Source organism: Rhinolophus sinicus, chromosome 15 (assembly GCF_057876585.1).
Source record: "Rhinolophus sinicus isolate RSI-liver-muscle chromosome 15, RSI-T2T, whole genome shotgun sequence".
NCBI classification, from domain to species: Eukaryota; Metazoa; Chordata; class Mammalia; order Chiroptera; family Rhinolophidae; genus Rhinolophus; species Rhinolophus sinicus.
This window is the reverse complement of record NC_142515.1, coordinates 42151333-42173178: the sequence shown is the minus strand read 5'-3', so window position 1 is coordinate 42173178 and position 21846 is coordinate 42151333. Positions and strand designations below refer to the sequence as shown.

Genomic DNA, 21846 nt, shown 5'->3' with positions numbered 1-21846 from the left:
CCCAGAAGTGGAATTGCTGAATTATATGTTGATGCTATTAGGTTGATGCAAAAGTCATTGCGGTTTAAAAGCTTAAAATTAATTGGGAAAACCACAATTACTTTTGCACCAACCTAATATTTCCAATTTTTTGAGGAATCACCACACTGTTTTGCATAGTGGTTACACCACTTTATAGTCCCATCAGCTTTGTACAAAGGTTCAAGCTTTTCCATATCCCAGGCAACATTTGTTATTTTCTATTTTTCTTTGTTGATTTTTAGGAATAGCCATCATAAAGGGTGTGAAGTGATAATTTCCTTGTTGTTTTGATTTGCATGACTAGTGATCTTGAGCATCTTTCCATGTTTTTATTGGCCATTTGTATAACTCTTTTAGAGAAATGTATGCAAGTCCTTTGCCCACTTTTTAATCAGGTTTTTTGTTGTTGTTGAACATCTAAATATTTTATGTACTAGAAGATTACTAAAATACTTAAAACATGTCTTCTTTCTCACTATTAGTGGTGCAAAGTATAATTTGCTAGCTCATACTACCTTGACCTTGGAAAATGCTGAGGACAGTTTCAAGACACATAATCTGTCTATTAATGGAAATGGTAAGTACAGTCTATATTTTACTTATTACATAGATTATGTCCATATATATGTGATGACAGTAATAATTTCTAGTTTTAACATGTTCCCCTGAAGTGGATATTGGCTTAAATAATGTAGGCATGAGTGATTCTGTAGGTTCTTTCAATTATGTCCATCCCTTTTCCCCACAAGTGAAAAGTTTGTTTCCCTTCTTCATGCTGTTTGCCAGAGATTTGTGTGTGAGGCTAGCTTAGTGAGAACAGAAAGGTTTTGTGTATTCTGAATCCTTGTCTTTGACTTGAAATTGATGACTTCACTACCCTACCAGTTGGCAATCAAAGACCTGTCTAATTTTTAAATTTAAAATTGAGGAAGCCACCCCTTCTGTTGTGGGACTCAGAGGATATGAGCTGATAGGGTTAAATCAGTCTTAACTGTTTTCTCTCTGGATGATATTGTTAGTTGTAGTTTATCCAGAAGAAATATGTGGCAAGGTGAAGAAGAGAGTTAGGTTATTAGGAAGGTTTGTAAAACTTAGCATGAGCGCTCCCCACTCTCCCAGATTATTTTACCTGTGATGAAGAATATAGACTGGTGTTGGTAAAGTAGTTTGGAAATAAGATTTGGGTTATTTATTCTTGTTCATATTCTGAAGCAGAATATATACAATTACAAGTAGATTGTACTTTATTAATACTGTTGTAAAGGTTGAGTGGCTGTGTACTGATGAGATGGACAATTTTACAGCAATATTTTTGTTTCACACTAGAAATTACATTAAAAATAGAGGAAAGTTGATAAAATGTAATTGAACAGTTTAACAAATAAGTATGAGATGAATGTGTGCATAATTACCTCCATATCAATAACTAGAACATTACCAACACTACTTCCCCTCAATTACCCTAGGTGTAAATATGTCCCAACTTCTATGAAATTCACTTCCTTGTATTTCTTTATGGTTTTACCACCTATGTGTGATTCCCTAAATAATATAATTTAGTTTTTCCTGGATTGAACTTTATGTAGATAGAATCCCATCATGTCTTCTTGGTGACTTGCTTTTTGTTTCTTTTTCAGTATATTTGCATTTCTTTGCTTATAGTATTTTATTGTATAATTATATCTTTGTATAATTACATTTCATTGTATAATTATAATTATCCCTTATTCAGTTATTTTTAATAGTTTTAGGGTTTGGGGGGTTTACTGTTTCATGAATCAGGTTTAGTTAAGTTATATTTTTATACATATGGATCTATTTAATCTAGAATTTGAGGATTATAAGCATCATAAGCATTAACTTTATTGAATTTCTGTAGCATCTGTAGCAATGCCCCTCCTTTCTATTCCTTTTACTGGCTTTTTGTACTTTCTGTTTTTTTATTGTCAGTCTTGCAGTAGGTTTGTCAGTTTTTATTCATTGGTGTGTTCTATATATGCTAATTATTTGTTAGAAATAATGATTGTAGTTTACATATTCTATATTACAATTATAATAATACACTCTATAATTATATATTTTTCTAGTTCTCATATGGTTGTCTATTTTTGCTTTATATAATTTGAGCCTTTACTATTTGGTGCGCACAGTTTTTAATTGTGTATTTTCTTCTACGCTTTTACCTCAAACTACTTATATTTATGTTGTAAATATGCTTCAAACAGGGTTATATATTGAATTTTAATTTTTATTCAATTTGACAATATTTGTGTGGTTTTTTTTTTACTGGAGCATTTGGTCATTTTGAAAATAATACCAAATAGTTTATAACCCACATTATATTAAATACTTGGGTTTAAATCTACCATTATATCATGTATTTTCTATTTGTCTTACCTCTCCCATGGTGGTTCTCTGTTCTTTCTTGCCTTTTAAGGATTGATGGTTTTATCACTTCAGTTTTTTCTTTTTCTAATTAAAGTTATAATTCTTTTTCTCATCTTTTATATATTACCTCTAGAAATTTTGTTAATCATATTTATTAAAAGCTAAAATTAAAACATAATTTTGCCTTCTTTTCAGATAATGCTGGAACAGTTAAATACCATTTCTCTGACCGATATGCTATTATTGTGTATTATAATTCTATCTGATTTCTAAATTTCACAAGATGTTTTATGCATTTAATATTTATTTAGATTTACCTACATGTTTCTATGCACTATGTGTATCTTATACCTTACATCTGGGATCATTTTCCTTTTGCTTGAAGTATAATTTAGAATTTCTTTTAGTATGTTCTGCTGGTCTACTTCTTGGTTCTTTGTGTTTGTGTGAAGATGACCTTATTTTGCTTTCTGAAAGTATTTTTATATAATATAGAAGTTTGACAGTTAAAAGTTATTTTTGAATATTAAAGATATAATTCCACTATCTTCTGGCTTCTTTAACTAGCTATTGAAAATCATTTGTCAGTGTGTCACTTCTGTGAAGCTAACTTTTTATTTGCTCATTGTCTTTGATTTTCTGAAGTTTCACTATGATATAGGTATAGAATTTAATTTTATTTATGCTGCTTTTGGAACTCTTTGAACTCCTCCTCTAAATTGGTATCTTTCATTAATTCTGCACAAAATGTCACTTGTCTATTCAGACAGCCTCTGCTCCATTCTCTTGCTTTTCTCCTTCTAGCATTCCTGTTACACCTATGTTAGTCTTTCTCACTGTACTCTCTATGTTTCTTACCCTCTATGATGTACTTTTCATTTTTTTTCTGTCTTTGATACTTTTCTGGATTTTTATTGAACTATCTTCCATTTCCTTTATTCTCTCTGCAGCTCTGTCTGATTTGCTGTTAAACTTGTATACTAAGTTCTTTACTTCAGTTATTATATTTCTCAGCTCTACAAGTTTTATTTTACTTTTTCAAATCTGCTATTCCACTTTGTATTCCCTGCATATATTGTTAATATTATCTTTTAGGTTTTTATTAAAAGAGTAAGCATAGCTGTTTTATAATGTATGACTAGTAATTCAGATATATAGCCTTTCTAGGTTGGTTTCTGTTGTTGTTTTCTACTCGTTCTCACTCATGATGTCTCAATTTCTTGCATATCTGGTTATCTTTATGTACTTGTCATTGTGATTGAAAGTTGTTCAAGTATAGGAATAAGTTGATGTTTAGTGTTTCTGTTTGCTTCTGGCCAGCACCTGGGGGGACTGTCAGTCTAGGACCACTTTATCCAAAGGCCATGTCTGAGTTTCTCTGGATCCCTCCTTCTCACCTCCAGGCAATGGGAATTCTGGGTAGCAAGGCTGGTTTGCTTCTGGCTCACCACTACCCTGTTGGTGATTCCTTTGGGATATCAACTTAGTATGAGGTAAATCTCCCGTTAAACCACTTACATTGTCAGGCCCTAGACTGTGATTTCGTTCTGCTTCCCTCAGCTTGCAGAATCATTAAATCATAAATTCAGATTTGCTGGCAGCAGCAAATGCTGTCAAGACAAACACAGCTACTGTGTTCACTGGTTCTCATTTATCCAATTTGTATTGATAATTTCTTGTAGTCTTGTTACCTCTTTGTTGCTCTGGAAAAAAATTTTTTTAATATTGTTGATTCAGCATTTTCAGTAGGAGGATTGGTCTGAACAGTCTAGCCTTTCATCATCCCATACTTGAAGTATGCAGTAGCAGTAGCATTATCAATTTTATCAGAAAATTTGGCAAATGAATGTTGTCATCCCATTTGTGACAATTCTCTAGAATTATATATACTACTACCATAAGTTGAGTGCCTCTTATGTGTCAGATGCTATTCTATGAAATATTATTCAGCCTTCAAAAAGAAGGAAATTCTACGATATGCGACAACATGAAGGAACCTTGAGGACATTATGCTAACTGAAATAGCCAGTCACAGAAGGACAAGTACTGCATGATTCCACCTACATGAGGTCTCTAAAATAGTAAAACCCATAGAAGCAGAGAGTAGAATGGTAGTTACCAGGGGCTGGAGGGAGGGGGACATGGAGAGTTATTTACTAATGAACAGGTATAAAGTTTCAGTTAGGCAAGATGAATAAGCTCTAGAGATCCGCTGACAACATAGTGCCTTTTGTTAACTAGACTGTATTGTACACTTAAAAATCTGTGAAGAGGGTAAATTTCCTGTTACCTGTTCTTACCACAATAAAATAGAAATAAATAAATAAGCAAACAAGCACTTTTAACACAGTTTTTATTCTTAGTCACTGTGAGATATAGTTATAAGGAAACATTACAGTGAAGTGGTTAATAGTGGGGCCACAGCCTTGGATTCACATTCTAGATCTACCACTGGCCAGCTCTGTGACCTTTGCAAGTTCCTCATTATCATTTACAGTCTACAGATGAGTAAAATACAGATTAGAGAATATAATATACTAGGCCATGCAGCTAGCAAGTGGTTGAGCTAGACTTTAAAAAATCCAGGACAGGCTGTGCTCTTTCTGCTCTGGTTTCTGGTCAGGCATGGTTACTGTTAAAGCAACTAAAAGACTCAAAATACTACCCATGTGTGAAAAATGGACTTGATAATAAAAGGCCCCATTCTTTCAACCGAATCATCCGAAAAGTTGGGGAAAGGAATAGAATTCACAAAGGGAGCATCAATTTTAGCAGTGACTCCTCAGTTGTCTTCAGTGTTCTTTAAGATATTACTATATTCTCCTTGAATAAAACACTCGTGGGCAAATAAGCATGAAAACTGTGTGGTTATAGCTCATTCTTATAGAAACACTGTGCAGATTAGCATATTAAAGACTGAAGAGACCTATACTTAAAGCAATAACACCCCAAAATTGTTGACTTTAGAATTTGTAAATTCCACTGGAAAATAATCTAAGAAATACTAACCTATATGCCTAACTCTTTTTATGTAATAAGTATATTCCTAGAAGTGTGTGTAAATTAAAAACTTGTAATTAAATCTTAAAATGAAAAGTTTTATATAGAAAAAGACACCTGATTTTTTCATTAATATAAGTCTACGTTAATATAATGGGGTTTTCCTAAATAAAGTTATGTTAATGTTTACCATAAAATCAAGAGGAAATACAAGGATTTTGAAATTTATAACTCAACTTTATTATTCTTCCTAGAAAAGCCAAAATGATATGGTTTATATTTGTCATCAAGAAATTTTTATACTTTTTACAAAACAATGAAACCACATTGTGAAGATTGACTCACACGGAACTGAGATGTTATCTGGAGTCTTTCTCTTGCCTGTGTATTGTTTTTGTTGTTGCGGCCGTTTTTTAAACTCCATTTTGTTCCTCATTTGAAACTACAGATGAATTAGATAATATCTTTAAGTAATGAAAAGTCGAACTGCTCTTTCACTTCCTGTTTCATTTCATCTTGTCCTTATACCTCCCTTGGTTAGAAAAGAAGAATTGAGTATTTTGATTAAATGTGTTGACACAAGGACTGAGAGGCAGCATTGAAAAATGGAAAGGGTATGGTTTGGGGAGTAAGACTACTCTGGATATGAAATTATGAGAAGTATCTATTATGTGCCAGACACAATGATAGATGTCATATACACATTATCTTATTTGATTTTCACAGCCCTCCTACTTAAGATAGGTAGTATTTTTTAAATGAGAAATTTATACTGAGATAAGTTAAGTGACTAGTCTAGATGCCATATTTCTTGTCAGAAGTAGAGAGGAGCTCGACTACATTTTAATCCACAGTGCTCCTAACCTGTAAAGAAACCTAGATTAGAAGTAACAGGTGATTGCCTGGTATGTGGCAAGGAAGTCTACATCCAATAGTCCTTTTCAACGACTGCACTCAGGAAGGAATTATTTTTTCTTGGTGGGCCATGAAACCTGAGCTTGTTTTATCAGAGAAGCACATTGTTACATGTGATATTTAGGTGCCGGTACATTACTGATTGAACAAACGTTAGGAACTGGTCTGCAAAACTAATCATTTATGATTCTGTTTTTAGGAAGTGAATCCTAATTTAAAAACAACTAGCTTACAGATATTTAGGACATGTTATTAATAAATCTGAGATTGCTTATAAAGAAATTTGTTTTCAAACTTTAATCACAAATCCCAAAGTTGATTTCAGATGTGTTACTCAGATGCATGCTTTTACAGAACTTTTATTTCCTTTCCAGCCTATTTTAGGAAAGAAGATTATTTATTTGTATGTTTATTTATTTCTGTCTGTCTGTCTGTATGTCTGCATTTGGGAATCATTGCCTGTGTAGTGTATATGTGTTTATTTCTCTCAGGCAAGCCCTTTATTTCTAAAAGATAGCATCTTTAACATGATAATAACAAAAAAAGATTGAATAGTCCCCAACAATTTGTTGTGTGCTATTCTATAATAGAATGTTGAGCAGGTAACTTAATGAAAACCTGTTTTGTTTTATTTTGTACTCTTCATTTTAGGCTGGTCTTTTTCATTTAACTGGTATAGTAAACCGTGGCTACATTGCATCTATATATTAAATAATTTTACTTTTACTAGAAATGTTTTATTTTCCAGAGTACTAAGACTTTTTTGGTCAATAATAGTAACAGCCAATTACTAGCCATTTGATAGACACTACTAACAGAAGTACAGTGAAAACTTTAAAATTCATTTTTGTGTGGTCCAGGTGAACAAAGGGCCATATGCTAGATTTTTATTTGCACCCCTGATTCACAGAATAGATTATGTTCCATATACTGTGTTTCCCTGAAAATAAGACCTAGCCGGACAATCAGCTCTAATGCGTCTTTTGGAGAAAAAATTAAGACCTGGTCTTATTTTACTATTCTACTATAAGACCGGGTCTTATATAATATAATGTAACATAATATATAATATAATATAATACCCAGTCTTATTTTACTATAAGACTGGGTCTAACATAATACAGTATAGTATAGTACAGTACAGTACAGTACAACACAATACAATATAATATAATACTGGGTCTTATATTAATTTTTGCTCCAAAAGACGCATTAGAGCTGATTGTCTGGCTAGGTCTTATTTTCGGGGAAACACCGTATATTCATTGCTATGGGAGTATCACCATTAGGGAATTGCTTTCCCTAAGTCCCCTTAGTAGACAGAGCTACATATATGCACATATATTTTGTCATGTTAATCTCTATATGTTGAAAACCATGAGTTTGTACTAGTACCTCCAGTTCTAATCCCACACCACAGAGAGTTCACTCTATATATTTGTAATTCCTTTCTGTGACAGTGAGAAACCTGTCTCCTGTTATCTTTAATGCTTTTTCTTCTTTGCTCGGTCTCCCTGAACACAACCATTCTCCCATCGCCCCCACAAGGATGCTTCCTTCTCCTTGCTGGGGCTCTGACTCTTCATTCTGGGTGGGCCCTTGTCCCATGTAGACATTCCTCCTTCTGCTCAGGCTTTACCTCCCCAGGCCTGGCTGCCCTGACCTAACCCCATGTGGACACCCTTCTCAGCCTGCCTGTGCTCTGACACTCCATACCCAGCTGCCTCTCTGCTTAGATGTCCTTCTTATAAGGCTCTGACATACTGTTCTGGGTCATTGAATGTGTGGATGGCTTCCTCACTGCTTTCAGACTCTCACTCCCATGGCTGGGCTATGCCACAAATGTGCATACTCCTTACTCTGCTTGGTCCCTGACTCCCTGTTCCAGGCCATCCCTTGAGCACAGCTCCCCCCTGGGCTCCAGGCTGTGCCTCCTGTGATCTGTCCTCAGCCCCTCTGAGGCCTAGCAGGTCTACTCACTCTCGTCCTCCGGCTCCCAGCTGTGACATACCCCAGCTCCACCCCAAACCTCTGGCACAGATGCCCATCTTGGTGGGCTCCACCTAATGGCTTATAACTGAATTATTCAGTAAGGGGAGGGGAAGAGGAAAAGCCAAAAAGTTTTAAAATTATTATCTTAAAGTTGTGTTCTGAAATGTTTTATTCAGAGGATCCCTTTACTAACTATTATAATGAAAGAGCAAAAGTAGGATTCAACATATAAAAATCACTTTATTGGGTGGGGGGTGGGAGATGAGGGTAAGGGGGATCGAATATATGGTGATGGAAGGAGAACTGACTCTGGGTGATGAACACACAATGGGATTTATAGATAATGTAATACAGAATTGTACACCTGAAATCTATGTAATTTTACTAACAATTGTCACCCCAATAAATTTAATAAAATAAAATTTTAAAAAAATCACTTTATTAGAATGTTTTTAATAATAAATGAGTTCACTTTATGTGCTCTGAACTACTTCTATTGATTAATTACTTTAAGATCAAACAAGGTCAAGAGACTGAAAGTTCCATGTCTTGTTCCAGGTGATGGCATGCTATAAACTGTCCGTTTAATATCTCTGATTTGATTTTAAATATGGTACTAGTATTTGAGAAGGATGAACCTTTACATATGTTCTTATATAAAGCAAAAAAAAAAAAAAAAAAAAAAACTGTAAAAAGAAAAAACCAAAATGTATAATGACCTTAAATAAACATGTATAACTTGATTTTTTTCTCTTTTGTTTAAATAGAGGAGTCTTCATTTTGGCTTCCCTTATATGGCAACATGTGCTGCCGATTAGTCGCCCAGCCAGCTTGTATGGCTGAAGATGCATTTGCAGGATTTCTGAATCAGCAGGTTAGAGGACTTTAAATATCCTATAATAATTGCAGCTCCAATTTAGGTCTTAATCCTTCTGATGTTGAGAAGTATTTTGTAAAATCTTCTTTTAAATAACGGTTTTCTCAGTGTTAGATGTAGACTGGGGGATGATGAGGAAGGTGGGAAGGGGAGGGGTCCCATGCAGTTTAGAAGGCTAAGGAACTACCTCTCCAGGTTCCTCTGCCTCATTAATACCAGTAACAAGATAATCAGCAACAGAGGACTCCTTGTGGAAACTGATGACGACCACTCACCACCTTTCACATAAAGGCCTTTCTGGCAGACAGGTTTTGGCACAGTGTAGGCCTCTGGGCTTCCAAAGCTGTCTCTGTGCCACCTACTCCTGATTTATTTATAGCCATAGTCATTTATATTCAGTAAATAATTAATTATGGGCTCCAATGAATCAATAGCTTTTTCTAAAAGAATCCGTTAAGAGGAAAGAAAATTTGCATTCTTCCGGGTAGTCAACATTTTCCGATGGTCTAAGGACAGTAAGGGAAAATTGTGTTTTGAATGAGTTATTTTTATAATTTTTCTGAGTCCTTAAATAAATTGCCGTGGAATTCTAAGCACTCGTTTTTTTAATAGCTTCTGGAAAACTGCGTTGATTTATGATTTTATGTGTATAATAGTTATGTGGTAATCATTACCTCCATTTTGCTTATTTAATCCTTTTGAAAATTCTAAACCTTTCTTCTCTAAATTAACTTACTCTTTGATTTTGGGCTATTGACTTATTACACAGTAAATTAATGGGTAACGCTATCACATTTAAAAATTTCAAACAGCTAATTTAACTTTGATAATTTAACTATTTTATTGAGTTTTGAGTTATGATGGTAAATAATGATTTAAGGTTGATAGTTTCTTGATTTTTTTTTTTCCCCCAGCAAATGGTAGAAGGTCTGATTAGTTGGAGAAGGTTATATTGTGTTCTGAGAGGGGGTAAACTCTACTGTTTTTATACTCCAGAAGAAATTGAAGCTAAAGTGGAACCAGCTTTGGTAGTGTCCATTAACAAGGTAAATAAAATGATAGTTTGAAAATAAAGATATAACATTTTATGAAGTTTGTTCCTTTTTATACAGTTTACATTGTTGCTATCTTAAAAAGAAAAGGGAAGTACTGCTAAAAATAGGTTAGTTCATAAGATAAGTAATCTTATTTTTCTTTCCATTATAGAGCTTATCTGGTAAAGGAAATACTATATATTTCCTTAAAAAAACAGTGATTGGAAAGCTATACCAGTAAATAGTTTTGAAAGCAGAGGATGTAACTCCATAATAGGATATTTAAATTTTTCATGAAGTTGTGTAATTAAGAGAGTATATAAACATAAATTGTTAGCTCAGGTTACAGTGATACTCTTTCTAGTTAGTATTCATATGAACCCATAAAAAGACATTCTTGAGTATACTTTCTGATTTCTTATGGGGTTGATGGGCGGTTGTCCAACCTTCTGTCAGAACAGGAAAGCCTGACACTCCATTTAGAATACTTGAGTACTTACACTACATTTAAAAAGTAGTGCTACACCACCTAGAGAATCTATCAAATACACACACACACACACACACACACACACACACACACACACACACACACGTTTCATACAAAGGGGATTATTAAAATTTAGTTACAAATTTTTCACCTGCAATCTGTAGGAAAACTTGTCACAATACACGTAAACCAGACTTTCTTTTATCCCAGGATCTTAAATTTGTCTTCATCTATCATCCAAGTCTAGTGTTTATTAGAGGGTTTTTTCCCCCCTTTTTACAGCATTCCTACTCAAGAATACTTTAATGGCATTTCTAAAGCAGAATATTGTGTTTTCTGCCTATGGACTGCACTTAATTGTTTCTAGTGTTTTAATTTGCTTGCCTTTGGTGTGGTTGAATTGAAGTACATTACAAAATATGAGCCATCACATCTGTTAACTCTGCATGTTCTACTTGTGTGTAAATTTTCTTTTGAAGAAAAATGTAATGTGGCATGCCCTGAAAAACATGTAGATACTGGTCTGCTAACCTATAAGGACTTGAGTTAATTTCTGTAATCTTTTCCAGTTTGGTCTGTTGCTATCCTGCTTTTAGAAATTACACTGCTTTTTCCTTAAAGGGAATCCTTCTTCAGTGAGACCTTAGATTATATAAATAAATTCACTTAATTTATCTGTTTTGTGTATTAGAAAGATTAGTGTTATTCTTAAATAATGAACCTCAATATTATTATGCAACATAGTGAATTTATTTTGGTCTAGAAAATTAGGTTTATGAAAGTACAATTTTACTGGAAAATTGATGTAATTTTTTTATTTTTTTATATTTTCATTTTGTTAATTTATCATTCACTTTTCTCCACCTTAGTCTTTTGCAAATTTCAAATGTACAGGAAAGTTGAAAGAATAGAATAATGAACACCTGTGTACCCTTCACTTATATTCTTTAACTCTTGCTAACATTTTGCCACATTTGCCTTCTTTCTAGTTTAAAGTTTTTTTTCTAAACCATTTGAATGTAACAAAAAAACATAACATTTCTTCCCTAGAATATTTCAGCATGTTTCTCCTAAAAACAAGGACATTTCTTTCATAACCATAATATTATTAGCACAGTCAAGAAATTTATTGTTGATAAAATAATATTATCTGACATACAGGGCAAATTGCCCCAATTGTCCCCAAAATGTTCTTTCCAATTTTTATTTATTGTTTAATTCAAGACCCAGTCAAGGATCACAAATTGCATCTGGTCACCATGTCTTTTGTTTGTTTCCTTTTCATCTAAATTTTGCCCTTCACTTGAGGGGGGAGGGTCTTTCATTACATTGACATTTTTTGAAAAGTCCAGACCAGTCCTCAAATCTGTATTTGACTAATTAGTTTACTAGATTCAGGTTAAATATTTTTGGCAAGAGTTCTACATAGATGATTTTGTCTAACCTGTTTTTTACTGAGTGGCTATGTAGTAAAAATGGAATCCTACCAATTTTTTTCTTACATGTTGTACAATGGAATATGGATAATCATAAACCAAATAAAATGTAATCTAAATAAATGGTATATTTAAAGCCATTTATTTTATTTGAAAACAGTCTTCAAGGTATTCATTTTACTTTATCTCAGCCCTTTAAGGTAGTCAGAACAGGTAAGTCTGCCCTGTTTTACGGGTATATTATTTCTGTTTTACAAGTGACGAAATAGACTCAGATGAGCTAGAACTTGCCTAGCTAGTAAGGAAAATTATATGGCTCACTCTTTTCTTAATGGGTAGATAATAATTCATAGACTGCTTTTTTCTATTTCCTCATAAACATACTGCTAGACTAGATTTGGAAGGCAAATTAGACTTTCCTATCTCCATACCTGTTCTGATTCAGTTTTGGAAGTCAAAAGTAGCTCTGAAATGAGGTTCTGAGCCTGAAGTCACTACCTATGGCTTAGGCATGTGTTGAATCTTTGCCATTTAAATTTCAGAGGGCAGTTATAAGGAAACTACTGTTATTATAGGCAGTGCATCTGTATTTTCTTGTCTGATGACAAGAGTCTAATTCCTGAAAAGTGGTTAACAGTGTTTACATGGCTGGACTGAATTGACCTTTTTTCAAGTGACTCATTTTTCCTTGTGGTAATAAAAGGCTGATGACCTGGCAATTAATAAGATTCTGTAGTCAATCAACGCCATTATTAAGATGACTGAAATCAACATACTTAGAAATCCCAACGGTGGTTCCACAATTGACCATTACAAATTCACAGAAAAATGATAAACCTAGTAATTTGTATAAACTCAGTCTTAGACTTGGGAATAACATGGGTTGTATTTGACCCTAAACACTGATGACAAATATCTCTTCCATTGTTCACGACTTTTGTCTAAAGTACAAAAAAGAATTTAAGATTAAACTATGAGGTAAGAATTAAGGTTGGAAAGATTAATATAAGTTAGTTGTTAATCTCAAATATTAAACTGATGGGAAAGTCCTCCATTGTCTAGCTTTACAGTATTGTCATCTTAATTTCTCTTGATTCCTCTCCTTTCTCTGTAGAACCTTTTCCCTTTGTATTTCGTACTTCTACCTCAGGTTTCCTTTGAACTCTTCTATTCACCTGAAAACTTCACTCTTGTAACAGTAATTGCCATTGGTCTCCTTATTTAAATATGTCAAATATCATCTCAGTCAAGAAATCTATTTGTTAACTTCTGAGAAGACATTTGTTATATAATTATGTCTCCTATTAATTAAAGTAATTTTTACTTATTTTTTTAAACATATGAAATTATTCAAATTGACAGAAAAGTTGAAAAAATACTATAGCAATCACTTGTAAACCATCTAGATTCAACAGTTAACATTTTGTCATATTTGCTTTATCTTTTTCTCCTTTTTTTGTAATATGGGGCTGAACACTTTATATTTTATTTAATTTTTAATCAGCTTCATGGTGGCACAGTTTATGTAAAATAAAATTCACCAGTTTTAAGTGTACATTCTGATAATTTTGACAAATATACACTTATGTAATTACTACAATCATTGGATTACAGTATTATTTTATTTTTAATCTTTTTGTAAGAACATTTAAGTTCTACTCTCTTAGCAAATTTCAGTTATACAATACAGTGTTGTCAACGATAGTCACCATGTTTTACATTCAATCCTTGGACCTTATTCATCTTATAGCTAAAAGCTTATAAAGCCTCTACTTATCCATGTTTTTGGCTAACCTCTTTGGAAAAAAAAAAATCTATATCTATAAACACACACACACACACACACACACACACACATTTACAATACTATTATCACAGCCAGTCAAATTAACAATAATTTTCTTATATCATCTAATATCCAGTTTATATTCAATCCCATTATCCCCAAAATGTTCTTTTAGCTTTTGCTTTCAATCTAGGAATATTTAAGTATTGGGAATCCTTTGTTCTTCTAAACTGTAAATTAGGTCTAGAGGCTTGATTAGATTATTTTAAAACATTTTTTATAAGAATATTTCATAGATGATGACAAATAGTTTATAGAGCCTCCTGTTGAGAGGCACATGTTGTCAGGTTATCTCACTATTGGCAATACCTAGTGTAAAGACTCGGTTAAGGTGGTGACCATTAGCTCTCTCTAGAATATGTAAGCTCTTTACAATTAGCAAGTAGTCTAAGAGGTAAATGGTTTGTGATTGCCCTTGCCTGAATGTGTTATTACCTTGGAGATTGCTATGTTTTTCTCCATGCTGTCTTTCCTTGTAGATATATTATCTGGCATTCTTTTGTATTCGTTTTGAGGACCTTTTCTCATCAACTAGGAATGAACTATTACAGTTCCTCCTGAAAAGGCAGGAGAAATGCTTATTCTTTTAATTGCCAATTGGTATTGAATATTGGTATTGTATTGATATTTGCAATATGTATTAGAGTGATATTACCACTCCAAGAAGTAGCAAACGACTGTCATGTCTCACCACCCCACAAATATTACAATAAACTTACAGATTTTTATCTATTGAATGTTTTAAATTGCTTGGTTTTAAAATATGAGATACATGTTTTACTTGTTTTGCTTACTTTGGAAATTTTTAAGGGACATAGTTATTAATGTATTCTTCAATAAACAGGAGCTTTGATAAATGCCGAGTTGGTGTTTTCTGATATGTAGAGCAAGTAAGGACCGAATAAAACTTTTAAGAATAGTATTTTGTTTTAGTTTTTAGTACACTTCCAATGGTGGGTGTCTAAGATATTTTTATACTTAATAATGTTAAATAAATACAAACCAGAATTCCTTTATTTTGGTTGTCTTCTCTCATGATTTAGAAAATAATAATTTTGCTTAATGCTACTTTAAAAATTATGTGACAACATAAATTTTGCTGTTGCTAAGGTATATAAATAATTGTTCTGTTATTTTGATCACAGAATCTGTTCTCTAACTATAATTCTTGTCCTTCTAAATGGCACTTCCTGTAAGGCTTAGTCAGTTCATTAATTTTCATAGGGAGCCATCTGTGGAAATAGTCACATTAAGGGAAGAAAAGCCTAAAAGCTATTCCCTTCTTCTTTTCAATCCCAATTTGAAAGGATGATTTACTTCAAAGTGATTGCTTCAACTTCAAAAAACTTCCTTGTGAATGTTGTTGAGTAAGACATTCTCAATAATGGGTACTTAACTGGAGCCACTGAATCTCCTATACATGGTAGAAAGCATTTTATTAGCCAAAGTTTTATCCACTTCCAATGGGGAGTGGAAAGGAAAAGAAGTGTGGTTCTTTGAGATCAGTGTTCTTTTCTTGATTTAAATATTATGCATCACTTCATTTTAATGAATATTAAAATCTGTACTAAACAAGTCATAACACTGCTTGGGGTGGTAGACCTTTGTTAAATTGTCTTGAAATTGCTTTTAACCATTATGTTTATCATGGACTCTAGCAGGCAAAATTATTATGAAGCACAGGGGATTTTCTTCTGATTATGTTAGTCCTAATGTCTTAACCCTGCCAACTATTCATATTATCCTTTATTAAATACAGCAAAAATAATTTTTTAAACAGCCGATTCCATTAGCAGTTTATATCTTGTTTCATTGCCATAAATTGAAAATAATTATATCACACTAGTACTAATTATACGTAGTGCTTGGTTTAATTTATGGTTATACTTTACATTCCTTGTCATATATTATGAAACTATGTATCCTTTGTTATTAGAATATATACAAGGTCTAAATCTTGTTTTAGCCAGCAACTTTAGCCAGCAATTTTGTCTCCATTCCTGATTAACTTTAGACCAAACAGCTCTCAAAGAACTCATTTATCTTTAGAACAAGTTTCTGAGGAAGGTATGAGTGAAATACTATCTCAGCATTATAGATGAGAAAGCAGACACTTAGGTTTTTGTACTGCATTTTTTTTAATTGGTTTTTTTTTTAATTTCAAGATAATCTATAAAGAGAATAATATAACTGAATCATCTGTACCCTCACACATTACCCCTACCATAGAATTATTTTGAAGGAAATCCTAGAGACCATATCATTTTACTTGTAAATATTACACTTGTCATACTTAAGAAAATGTACAGCTATATATGTAGTCAATATATCATCAAAAATCCAGACGGTTCAAATTTTCCAGTGTTGTAATTTTTTAAATAGTTTTTTGAGTCAGGATCCAAATAAGAGCCATACATTTTAGTCAATTAGGTCTCTTAAATCTCTTAATCTGTTGGCTTAATTCTTTCTCTCTCTCTCTCTCTCACACACACACACACACACACACACACACACACAATTCGTTGTTGAAGAAATTGAAGAAAGTGGGTCGTTTATCCTACAGTCTGGGTTTTGCTGATTGCATCTTAGAGTTGGTTTTTTTCCTCTAGTGTATTTCCCCAAAAATAAGACCTAGCTGGACCGTCAGCTCTAATGTGTCTTTTGGAGCAAAAATCAATATAAGACTCGGTCTTATTTTAATATAAGACCAGGTCTTATATAAGACCATGTATAGTAGAGTAGAGTAGAGTAGAGTAGAGTAGAGTAGAGTAGAGTAGAGTAGAGTAGAGTAGAGTATAATAAATATAATACCGGGTCTTATATTAATTATTGCTCCAAAAGACACATTAGAACTGATGGTCTGGCTAGGTCTTACTTTCAGGGAAACACCGTATTTTGGGTTCAGATTTAGTTTGGTTGATTGGTTGGTTGGTTGGTTAGTTAGTAAATATGTTTTAGGAAATATTGTTTGCTTTTATCAGGAGTCATATATGCCTGGGTACTAGATTTATCAAGGTGATTACTTTGTAAGTTATAGAAATGTATAATCACTATGTTATACATCTGAAACTAATATTGTTTGTCAACTATAATTGAAAAACTTTAAAAGAATTTTAAATAATAATATGGGCCTTCCACTCATATTAACACCCACTGATGAACATTGCTTAGCTCCATTATTTCATTAGGAATTGCAAACTGGTGATATTTTAAATTTCTTTCTTCATTTATTAGTGGAGATAGCTCTACTTCATCACCTATTTAGTTGAGGTACAATTCTTACAGGAAAGACAATCTAACGGCTTGATTTTTTGCATTTATATACTAGTTACCAAAACAATGAAGGTGGTTCCTAGCATCCTTCAAAAACGACTAATAAGTTTTTAAATATCATTATGAATTTATGGATTTAAAAACATTTCATACATCAGTCCATTACCATTGTTATTCTATTGATGTTCAGATTGTCCTATCTTGGCTACTGGAAACTTCTCCAAGTTGGTCCATTTGATACAACCTTAGTAATCTTTCATTTCTGGATCACCCTATATTCTAGGATCCTCCTATATATTTCCTGAACCAGGCTGGTAATCAGCCATCTAAAGAGCATCTAAGGTGCTTTTTAATAGCAAAGAGTATTTAGAGACCATAATCTGGGTACATAGCAAATTTTTTTAAAGTCATGTAGTCAAAAGTAAGGTTAGGACAGTTCTGAACTAGTAATTTTCCATTATCACAGAAATGGAGAGGTTGAAGTACAGTTTTAATTCAAAATTATGAATAACCTGAAAGAAACTTTCCTTTGACTTTAGAGTTACATTTTGTTACAAAATTGGTTTCTCAGATTATATTTTTGGCCTCCTCTGGGTAGCCACCATCTCATGCAGTGGAAAATTGTAGTTCAATATGTGCTGATTGATAAAAGTTGAGCCAACAAGGATTAAAATTTCACAGTGAATAATCTCAAATCTATCCACAAATCAATAAAAATTGACTATAAAACCTCCAAAATCAACTAAAAGGTTTGGGATTATCAAAAGCAAAACTGGAAACTCTGACTTTGGATAGAACACTTAGAACGTAAATTTTCTCATCTATAAATTAAGGACTTGGATTAGAGATTTTCTCTAGGATCTGTAAAACTTTTTATCATTATCCGAGTTGATCTTTTCCTTTCTTATACTTTTATTCATTAAATATTTTCAGTCACTTAATGGGTGGTATTAATTAATATTGCCAGGCAATGTGTTTGGTGGTAGAAATAATGTGGACAAAAATACCCAAGTTTTTTCCCTTCATACCCTGCTAAGAGGAGATACTTCCATCATCTATTCATTGTGTAATGATAACATAATGATAACAGTCCTAAAATTCACCTTGTGTTTTCTAATCCATTTCTTATATGAGAAGTGAAGTCCTGAGCACTGTTACTGGTACTTTCCCATACTGAGAAATAGCTTGCATGAACTTTCTAACATTATTTACCATTAAACTTTGTCTAATCACTTTTTCTTTGACATGAAGCTTTTTGGTTTAAAAAATTTCTCATTAGTTAAATTATTTGGGGTGATAAAATATAGAAGTTAATTTAAATAATCTATTCTGTGTTTCATTTGCACCTTTAAAAACTTCGTTAAAAATATTTTTGGTTATCAGAGTTAATGGAGTAAACAGTATTTATATATTATAGCATTATATTATCTTAGAAGGATATAAATGACTCAATTCATCAGCTTTTCTACATAGTGATTTTCATTTGAAATGATATGGTTGTATTAAAAATGTTCATATCTATTTAGAAAAATCACACTTTTCTTATTTAAAAGTTGAATCTATTTTAATTCTATATAGACAAGGTAGTCATAAATTTGTATTAAAATGGATTTAGGTCAAGGGAAGAACAATTTCAGCAACAAAAAATACTTCATATTTTATTATTTGGGTGTCTTTTTAATGATAATAACAATAGACGGTCGTCCCCCCCCCCCCCCCCCCGGCTTCTCACTGAGTCAGCCTTCAGTTAGTCGGATAGAAAAGTATATCAAAGATTCTTCCTAGAGCTAAATCATTCTTTGATAGTGATAGTAAGCTTTAAACTTACAGAGATTGATTACATGCGTTTTTAGGCTTCAAGGATGCCGTTTCGGACAACATTTTTAAATATCTATAAATAATTACTTAAAAGAGTTAATTCACAAAGTTTATTACCATTGCATACAAGTATAAAAAGACCCTGTTATATGATAAAATTACAGTGCTGGCCATAAATCCATTATAATCCCCTGAACTCACATTCCTACTTTTTTTAAATGACAGTGGTTACCAATCATTACATTTTGTGATGCTCCAGAGTTTCCAAGTTATGTTGCTGCTTTATACAACATACATTTTTTTCTCATGTGATTTTTGAATAAAAATTCCTTCCTTCAAAAAATAACTTCTCATATAGTACATTTGGTGTTCACCTGTCCATCTGTACCCATTTTTCAGGGAATGAATGGATTTTCTTCCTAACTCTGCTACTTCTATAATGTCCACATAGACACACTATATGAGTATGTTGGTTTTGTTGTGTGACTGTACATACAGTGTCTCTTTGCTCTAAACTCAACAATGTGAAGAATTTCTTCCCGTTCTCAATCAACTCTTGTAACTGCCAGCCAGATATCCTGCACACATTATAGTAGGTTTAATCATATTCCTCTAGAGCTGCTCTACCCAACACAGTAGCCATTAGCCATCAGTAGCTGTTAGGTTCTTAAACTGTCGCTGGTCTGAATTGAGATGTGCTGTAAGTATAAGATAGATTGGATTTTGGACACTTAGTATGAAAAAAGAATGCAAAATGTCTCAAAATCTTTGTCCATTCTATGTTAGTATTTTGGATATGTTGGGTTACATAAAATACATTATTTTCAAATAATATGATAATCATTACATAATTATTTTAACCATTTTCATTTTACCTTTAATGTGGTTATTAGAACATCTTAAATTACATATGTGGCTCACATTATATTTTTTAATGGACAGCACTGCTCTAGAATTGTGTAATATCAATCATGATCCAGCATCCAACTCCCTGTCTTTGCATAATATAGTTCTGTTCCAGACTTTCCCCCCAAGATTCCTTGGAAACTACATGTAGTTGCCAGCTTGTCTTTTGGTGTGGCGGTGCTTGTATGTGACTTGGGAATAGACGTTTGTCTTCTATATGCAGACACAATAAGTATCACCACAGCGACATACTTAGTACCACTCAGAACGAAGGTCTGGACTATCAGCATAAATGAAAACATGGCCTTTATTCTAGAGTCTTGCACTTGGCATTTGAAAAAATAGTTTTTACCATTATGAGGGTTATATTACTTTATGGATCTTTGGCCAGAGTTTTGTAAATGAACATTATGTTTGAAATAAATGTTAATGAGGAAACCCTAACAGTTTTGCTGCAGTCAACACTCAGTTATGGTTTTACTACTTTAACTGATAACACTGTATTATCCATGAATGTTAGAATAAGAAATACACTTTACTGATTCTTCTATTTTATTACTGTTGGGAATATAGTTAACATAATTCACATTACAGTTATGGCATGCTGTACTTGTTTTATTGCAAATTTTAAGATGTATATAAAAAAGACAGCAAACTTAAACTGAGAGATCAAAACAGAGGTTATGTTTTAATCTCATGTAATTTAACGTAAGTGCTATATGTAGCATACTTTGAAACATTACTTTTCTAATGTAAAGTATTTTTAATATAAAGCATTTTGTTAAAAACCTAGATTTCAGTTTGAATATTGAAAGTTCTCAAAATTACATATTTTAAATTTCAGATGATCAGCAATAAGATTATAATTGCATCTGGTGTAAATATGGTAGCTAAGCAATAAAACATTTGATCATTACAGAAGTATTCTCTTGTAAAACACCAATTTTGTCTTCCTATTTAGGAAACCAGAATTCGGGCAATGGATAAGAATGCCAAGACTAGAATCCATAATTTCTCTGTCATCAACCCTGTTGCTGGACAGGCTATAACTCATATTTTTGCAGCTGACAATAGAGAAGATCTTCAGAAGTGGATGGAAGCCTTCTGGCAGCATTTCTTTGATCTTAGTAAGTTGATGTTTGGATTTTCTAGTAGTATATTCATTTAGCATGAAAAGATGCACACAGCAATCTAAATATTAAAATTATAATCTTATGGTTTGTATCAAAATTTTTATGCTCTTGAATAAAATGGTAGCATATACCCATGCAATGATGCTTCTTTCCCTCAACCTTTCCCTAGTGCCTGACTGACTAAAGCATAGCTTACCTTTGAATTCCTAGTATCCCTACCTCTTATTTTTGAGTTCCTCTGGTCCTTAAAACAACTAGACCCCGTTTTTTCAAAATATGAGGTTTTAGCTGCTTAAGGCAATGTGTTTGATCAAAGGGATAAAATGATATTTGAGAAATAAAAAGCTTCTCTAGGCTAGTGATGATCCTAAAATATTGAAATGTTCAGAAGGAGGCTCATTGTTCTATAACCTTCTGTTAACTCCAGATTCATTATAATGTCATCGTGGACATCATCCAAGGAGATTTTTTTTTTAAACCCCGTACATATGGTTTTTGAGTTTCAATAATAGAGTCCAAGGGCATGGATTATAAAAACAATGTGATAGTAATGTAATAGATTTCCAGTATGTAAAATATTTGAGGCTCTAATATTCTCAATTTAAAGAAGAATTTTATCAAAAGGAAAATACTGAAATTGTATATTGAAAATGTTGACTAGTAATAATGGCTAGTTCTAACCAAATTAAGCCTACTGTCAGATTTAACCAGTATTTT

The 21846-nt window shown here is 32.8% G+C and overlaps 1 protein-coding gene across 3 annotated transcripts in view; it reads left to right on the top strand.

Moving 5' to 3' along the window:
- The window catches only part of RTKN2 (rhotekin 2), a 62941-nt gene that overhangs the window by 32059 nt on the left and 9036 nt on the right, over window positions 1-21846 (top strand). For all 3 annotated transcript variants that reach the window (XM_019731897.3, XM_019731899.3, XM_019731898.3), the window contains 4 exons: window positions 504-598; window positions 9084-9190; window positions 10108-10239; window positions 20958-21123. In XM_019731897.3, the coding sequence (XP_019587456.3) occupies window positions 504-598; window positions 9084-9190; window positions 10108-10239; window positions 20958-21123 (500 nt within the window). The remainder of the gene's footprint in view (window positions 1-503; window positions 599-9083; window positions 9191-10107; window positions 10240-20957; window positions 21124-21846) is intronic.